This window comes from Theobroma umbraticum, unplaced genomic scaffold (genome assembly GCF_002168275.2).
Source record: "Theobroma umbraticum cultivar Fairchild unplaced genomic scaffold, ASM216827v3 scaffold_51.0, whole genome shotgun sequence".
NCBI lineage: Eukaryota > Viridiplantae > Streptophyta > Magnoliopsida > Malvales > Malvaceae > Theobroma > Theobroma umbraticum.
In genome coordinates, this window is record NW_018397260.1 from 2,658,328 (window position 1) to 2,666,369 (window position 8,042).

General features: G+C 36.4%; 1 protein-coding gene across 1 annotated transcript; it reads left to right on the top strand.

Moving 5' to 3' along the window:
• The first annotated feature begins 4,233 nt into the window (after window positions 1-4,233).
• On the top strand, window positions 4,234-8,042 carry LOC110417190 (uncharacterized). The gene is made up of 2 exons (XM_021429422.2): window positions 4,234-7,124; window positions 7,447-8,042. Exons 1-2 carry the CDS (start codon window positions 4,331-4,333, stop codon window positions 7,890-7,892), a joined length of 3,240 nt encoding a protein of 1,079 aa, XP_021285097.1. The 5' UTR covers window positions 4,234-4,330; the 3' UTR covers window positions 7,893-8,042.

Here is an 8,042-nt window from a genome sequence, read left to right on the forward strand (position 1 = left end):
ATTTGAGTCAACAAAATGCCACCAAGATGTCATAATCCCCATCAAAGAAATGTTCATGTGATCAAGATTAAGGAATTACGTCACCAAGTTCAAGAATAACAAAAGTAACTTGTAAGACATGATGCTGCTCAAATCAACAATAGTAGCTCTAGTGATTAAGAAGATAATACCAACCCTTTTCATCAAGAATCATATTCTGATGAAGAAGTACCTATATGTCACCTTAGAACTGCTGCTAATAGAGATTTGAGAATCAAGATAGACATTCCTAAGTTTGAAGGAAAGCTTTACTCTAATGACTTTCTTGACTGAATCTACACAATGGAAAGAGTTTTCGAGCTCAAAGATGGTCTTAATGAAAAACATGTGAAGTTTGGTGTAATTAGATTAAAGAAACATGCCTCTATTTGGTGGAAAAATCTCAACGACAACAAGAAAGAGAAAGTTGAAACAAAATCAAAACATGAAATAAGATGCGTCTAGAACTAAAACGTAATTTCCTTCTTGACCACTATCAACAAGAATTTTATTAAATTTCATAACTTAAGGTAGAGAACAATGTAGATGGAAGAATATACAATCGAGCTTAAACAACTTCATATGAAGTGCAATGTGATAAAGAAAACTCTTCTAAAACTTCAACCAATAATGATAAAGAAACTACTATTACGTGCACTTCTAATATCAACAAGAATTGTTTTAAATGCCAAGGATTTAGGCATATTGTTTCTAATTGTTCAAATTGAAGAATTATCTTTTTTTGTAAAAAAAAGAAGTTATGGAAGAACCTAGTATGGAAGAAGTAAGGGATGAGCTAGAAATATTCAACGAAGATGAGATAGAAGAAGTTCCTATAGACTATGGAGAAGCTCTGGTCATTCACCATAACCTTAACACTACTATGATGATTGATGATGAAAGTTGGCTTTGCCACAACATCTTTTTTACAAGGTGCACATCTCAAGAAAGGTTTGCAATGTCATTATTAATAATGGAAGCTATGAGAACATTGTTGCCAATTACATGGTGGAAAAGTTGAAGCTTCCAATTGAAGTACATCCTAATCTTTACAAGTTACAATGGTTGAGAAAAGGAAATGAAGTTAAGGTAACAAAGCGTTGTTGTGTTTAATTTTCTATTGAAAATAGGTATCAAGATGAAGTCTGGTGTGATGTCATTCCCATGGATGCATGTCACATGTTATTAGGACGCTCATGGCAATATGATCGTCGAGCTCATCATAATAGATACAAAAATACTTATTGCTTCATCAATGATGGAGTAAAAATTATGTTGACTCTATTAAAGCCAAAAGATCACCTAAAGAGGCAAAAAGAAGATAAAGCACTCATTACTATATTTAACCTCAACAAAGATTATCATAAGTCAAACCACTTATACCTCTTATTAATCTATAAGGTGAATGAAGTATCTTCATCCTTATTTAAGGATGGTCAAACAAAAGTAATCAACAAAAGTTTGAAAAACTTATTGAGAAGTTTTATGGGCAAACATATTCTTGTGTTAGTACAAGCAGAATTCTCTTAGAACAATTCTAAGAGCCAAACCACTGGAAGATGTTCGTTCGAAATGGTGCATGGAAAATGCCCTTTTAGTACTTTGGATCTTCCTCCATGACCAACTACTTGTGAATTTAGTGTTAATGCTGATGAACATACTAAGCATATCAAAAAGCTTTATGGAAAAGTTCGAAAGAAGATTATTCGTCAAATTACCAAATACCAAAAGCAAGCCAACAAGCACAAAAAGCCAACTAGTTTTAAGGAAAGAGACTTAGTGTGGATTCACTTACAGAAAAAACATTTTTCCGAGTCTCATACAAAATTATCTCCTCGAGCTAATAGACCATTGCGAATCTTGGAACGTATTAATGAGAATACTTGTAAGATTGAGCTTCTTGGAGATTATGAAATTTTTTCTTCCTTCAACATAGCTGATCTTTCTTCTTACTATGAGAATCATGAAGAAGACATGGATCTTAAAGACAATTCTTTTCCAATCTAGAGAGAATGGTACAGGCTTCTATTATTATATTATTATTATCTAGGTCCCACATAAGAATTATAAGATAAAATAATAGTTTTAGTTTATTTGTAGTCCCACATGGAAATATAAAAAGGCTTTTTTCTTTAGAAATAGTTATACAAAGTCTTAGTAGGTTATGTGTTAGGCATCAAGTTGAGAATGCGTAAAGAATATTTTCTTAAATGAACACTACTTATTCCCTCTAAATTCTTTTCAAAAGAGCAACAATTCGATCAACCAAAATGGGAGTTTGGTCATTTTACACATTAATGGGGTTAAAGAATATTTTCTTGAATGACGAGTACTTATTCCCTTTAGATTGTTTTCAAAAGAGCAATGGTTCGGCCAATTAAGATGGGAGTTTGACCATTTTGCACCTTAATGGGATTTCTAACCTCGTCAAAATTGATGTCCTCACAATGTCTCGACGTCAAATACGAACACAATTAAATAAAAGTAGAAAGACTCTGCTTAGTCTAAAACCTTGAATTAAACAGGGCATTTCCGAAACAAAATGAATAGAATAATGACATCATAAATGTTGTGAAAGTTACATATTCAACCTGTAAGAATGATTTTAATCCGAATATTCAGTCCATTTTATTGTCATGGAAATTGACTTCCCAATTTGATGACAGAATGCAGGTGAATGAAAGGTTAATGAACCCTGAAAAATCAGGCAGGAATGCATGAGTTAAAATAAATAGCGCCAAATTAATTTTCTTGTTACATGTCCCAAGCAGACAATCAACCTTAACTTTTTCGACAGCCATTTGCCATCATTTTTAATAGGTAGAATGAAGTTCTTAAGTCTTTCATAAAGCTCCAGAAGAAATAGCTTAACTGAAAAAAAAACCATTTAAAAAAAAAAGAAAAAAAAGAAGAGACAGAGGCTTATGATTGAGTCATGTAAAGTTATAAAAATTTTCATTACAGGTTGTCTATGCAAAAGGTTTTAGAATTTTTTTCAAGTATATATAATGAAGGCAAAGTGCCAAAATGAAAATGCAGTGTATAAGAAGGTTTTACAAAATGGCCAAATTTAGCATCATATTGTAGCGGTTTTGCCCTTTGTGGGAAGGTTCATGCATGGGAAAGGGGCTGGGGTATAGCCACTGTCCAATCCCTTCGAAGATCATTGGCTTACTTTGTTGCTAAGAACTTTTTCTATCGAATGCAAAACTGATTTTGAAGCCTTACCAGTTCTCCAATGACAGCAAGAATAAGAGTTGTGGTGTCCACCTCTTTTTTTTATTATTATTTCTTTGGTGTTGTTTTGTCATTCTCACACCTCAGGGGCTGCCATGCAACTCAACTCAAAAAGATGAGCAATCTTTGTTTGAGAGTGTTTGGAAAGTTACAGGTAACTGTCAATCACATTGTCATATACATATACACTCAGTACTGAAAGAAACATTTACAGTACAAATACCACTAAAGAAAAGCATGTCCAATTAATTCTGAATTTTCTATCAAAGTCAATTTCTTTTCCTTTTTGTTTTTGTTCTTTTTTGCTAATCTCTTCTTCTGTATTGACTACATGTCTTGGCCACTAGTACTTGAAATACAAACTACACCATCTTTTTCATGTCTAGAATCTTTAAATCTTTTTATCTCATGTTTGTAAAATCATTATATCCAGGTTACTCAATCTGATAAATGGTCTTCAATTTGAGTTTAAGCATTGTCAAGCACTTAATCTTAGCCAAAAAAAATCTCCAAAGATAGACACAGGGTCGTAATTGTTGAAGTTTTCCATTTGTAAAAGACTCGTTGTGGTACAGAGCTATCGTAAAATACTTCGGCAGAACCTGTTATTTTCCAATGTCTAAGATATAAAGTAGACCACAAAAATAAATCTGAATAGAGAAGTTCCATGTACATAACAGAGGAAAACAGCAGTAAAGTTGCACAATGACTCAAAAGGAAAAAAGCTTTTTTACAACCCCAATCATGTAGATGGAAAAAACTATAATCTAAGTTGCTTATATCCATATTGTGTTGGTGCATCAGTGCATTAGAAACCACAAACTGATCTGTCCCTCCAATCTCAGTCACTTCAGAACAACCAATGCATGTGATTTATGAAAACCGTGTAGAGGATTTTTTTTAAGTTTAAAGTAAAGATGTCACATTGTTTTCAGTAATTTTGGATCGTAGTGGGGGCATTTCATTTCAAGATCCCACTCTTGGTGATAAGGGGGAGGCTCAAAAGGAAATTGGAAACTGACTTTGCTATCTATAACTGGACGAGATAGAACAGTAGTAGAATACTAACCTCATCATGTCAAGCAATGCTATCACTATTATTCTCTTGTTTCTCAACATCTCTTTGCTTCCAGCCATCTCTGTCTTGAACCAAGAAGGCCTCTCTTTACTTTCATGGCTTTCAACATTCAATTCTTCTTCATCTGCTGCTTTCTTCTCTTCATGGAATCCGTCCGACCAGAATCCATGCAGATGGGATTACATAAAATGTAGTGATGGATTTGTGAGTGAAATCACAATAACCTCCATCAATCTCAGTAACAGTTTTCCCACCCAGATCCTTTATTTTCAGCATCTTACTACTCTGGTCCTTTCACATGGAAATCTCACTGGAGAAATTCCACCTTCGATAGGAAACTTGTCATCACTGGTCTCCCTGAACCTCAGTTTTAATGCTTTCACAGGAAATATCCCAGCTGAGATTGGAAAGTTAGCTGACTTGCAGTCATTGTCTCTGAATACAAACTTTTTACATGGTGGGATTCCAAGGGAAATTGGAAACTGTTCAAAGCTTCAGCAGCTTGAACTGTTTGATAATCATCTTTCTGGAAAGATTCCTACAGAAATAGGAAAATTGGTGGCTCTGGAGATTTTCCGGGCAGGTGGGAACTCAGGTATCGAGGGTGAAATCCCAATGCAGATATCAAATTGCAAACAACTTTCTTTTCTTGGTCTAGCAGATACTGGTATTTCAGGGCAACTTCCAAGGAGTATAGGGGAACTGAAGAATCTCAAAACTCTTTCAATCTATACAAGCAATCTTAATGGTCACATCCCACCAGAAATTGGTAATTCTTCTGCTTTAGAGGACTTGTTTCTTTATGGAAACCAACTTTCTGGTGAGATTCCTGAAGAACTGGGTTTATTGAAAAATCTCAAGAGGGTGTTACTGTGGCAGAACCAGCTAAGCGGGAGAATTCCGGAATCTCTGGGCAACTGTTCGGGTTTGGTTGTTATTGATTTCTCATTGAATTATCTAAGCGGTAAGGTTCCTTTATCTCTTGCCAATTTAGTTGCATTGGAGGAGCTTCTTTTGTCTGGGAACAACATTTCTGGTAAGATACCTCCTTTTGCTGGCAACTTTTCGAGCCTAAAGCAACTGGAATTAGATAACAACAGATTTTCCGGCGAGATTCCACCAGCCATTGGACAACTAAAGGAGCTTTCTCAGTTCTTTGCCTGGCAGAATCAGCTTCATGGAAGCATACCAACTGAGCTAGCCAACTGTGAGAAACTTCAACATTTGGATCTTTCCCACAATTTCCTTACCGGTTCTGTTCCGAGTTCTCTGTTCAATTTGAAGAACTTGACCCAATTGTTGTTGATATCAAACAGACTTTCAGATGAAATTCCACAAAATATTGGTAATTGCACCAGCTTGACCCGTTTAAGGCTGGGATCAAACAGCTTTAGTGGTCATATTCCATCAGGAATTAGGCTTTTAAACAGTTTGAGCTTTCTTGAGTTGTCAGAAAATCAATTTACTGGAGAAATTCCTCCTGATATTGGCAACTGCACTCGTTTAGAAATGGTAGATTTGCGTGGAAATAAGCTCCAAGGTACAATTCCAGCGTCATTTGAATTTCTTGCCGGTCTTAACGTCCTCGACCTTTCAATGAACAATATAGGAGGCACCATTCCTCAGAATTTGGGGAAGCTCACATCCTTAAACAAAATGGTAATCAGTGGAAACCACATAACAGGTTTGATCCCTAAGTCACTAGGAAATTGTAAGAACTTGCAGCTGTTGGACATGAGCAGAAATAAAATCGCTGGTTCTATCCCAGAAGAGATTGGTCGATTGCAAGGACTGGATATACTCTTCAACTTGAGTTGGAATGCTTTAACAGGACCTATTCCAGAAAGCTTTTCAAATCTCTCAAAACTGGCCAACTTAGACCTCTCTCACAACATGCTAACTGGGAGCCTGAGGGTACTAGGTGGTCTTGACAATCTTGTTTCTTTGGATGTCTCATACAATAATTTTTCAGGTATCCTTCCAGATACTAAGTTATTCCATGATCTCCCCTCCACCGCATTTTCTGGCAATCAAGAACTCTGCATTAACAGAAGCGAGTGCCACTTGAGTGGAAATCCACAAGGCAAAAAATCAACCAGAAATCTCATCATGCGTACTCTTTTCAGTGTAGCTGTAACTATTGTAGTAGTCATTGTTGCTGTGTTTTTGTTTATCAGAGTTCATGGAGCCAAAAATGAAGATGATTTTTTGGACTGGCATTTTACCCCATTCCAAAAGCTTAACTTCTCGGTGAATGATATTTTGACGAGTCTGTCTGATTCAAACATTGTTGGAAAGGGTTGTTCGGGCATGGTTTATCGTGTTGAGACACCCACGAAGCAGGTTGTTGCAGTGAAGAAGCTATGGCCAATAAAAAAAGGTGAGTTTCCAGAGAGGGATTTGTTTTCTGCAGAAGTTCAGACTCTTGGGTCAATAAGGCATAAAAATATAGTGAGGCTACTGGGATGCTGTGATAATGGAAAAACTAGATTACTCTTGTTTGATTACATCAGTAATGGAAGTTTGGCTGGATTACTGCATGAGAACAAGGTATTCTTGGACTGGGATGCAAGATATAAGATCATACTGGGAGCAGCTCAAGGTTTAGCTTATCTTCATCATGATTGTATTCCACCAATAGTTCATCGTGATATCAAAGCAAATAACATCTTGGTGGGACCACAGTTTGAACCTTTCTTGGCAGACTTTGGTCTGGCGAAGCTAGTTAATGCTTCAGAGAGTCCGAGAGCTGCCAACATAGTTGCAGGTTCTTATGGGTACATCGCTCCTGGTGAGTTCAATCAGGTTATTCAACCACCCATTATGCAACAAATTTCTTCCTATAAACCTACATTTTGTTTTCAAATTTCTTTGCAACCGTTATCAGAAAGAATAAGCGACTTACTTTTCGGAAGATATATATATTTCTTAATGAGATATCTATCATATGGATTAGTTTAGAGCATGAAACAGAAGTCATGTCTTTCTTCATTTTACTACTAACATGTTACTAGCTTCGTAATATTCCTGATTTTGAAGTCTTTTGGGACCTGTTCCTATTTCCATCCTGTATTCCTGTAGATAGGTAATCCTGACATTATGACAATTTGCAGAGTACGGATACAGCATGAGGATCACAGAGAAGAGTGATGTGTACAGCTTTGGCGTGGTGCTCCTAGAGGTTTTAACAGGAAAGGAACCGACCGATAACCAGATTCCAGATGGTGTCCACATTATTACTTGGATTAACACGGAAATTCGAGAAAGGAAAAAGGACTTCACAACCATTCTTGACCAGCTGCTCCTCATAAGATCAAGTACACAAATCCAAGAGATGCTTCAAGTGCTCGGGGTGGCTCTCCTATGTGTCAATCCATGTCCAGAGGAACGTCCCACTATGAAAGATGTAACAGCAATGTTGAAAGAGATCAGGCACGAGAATGAGGATTATGAGAAACCAAATCTTCTCGGAAAAGGAATAGCAAACAACCCGGAGGCTGCAGTTCATTGCTCTAGTTTCTCTAGATCATCTGAGCCTCTAATTAGTTCACCTTCTTAGTTGCCAGTCTCCAATCTTTGTGCATTAGTTCATTGGTATTTTTTGTAACCGTCATTTATATAGGTCTCATAATATGTAGCACAACTAGGGCTCTGTATCTACTTTACCGTTAACTGCTGCTTCATTAATTTGAATGCATTTCTCAGTATT

Excerpts from the sequence above, each read along its gene's own strand:
- LOC110417190 (XM_021429422.2), top strand. The coding sequence starts at position 4,331 with ATGTCAAGCAATGCTATCACTATTATTCTCTTGTTTCTCAACATCTCT. Across the intron at positions 7,125-7,446 it reads TTATGGGTACATCGCTCCTG|AGTACGGATACAGCATGAGG; the intron begins GTGAGTTCAATC and ends GACAATTTGCAG.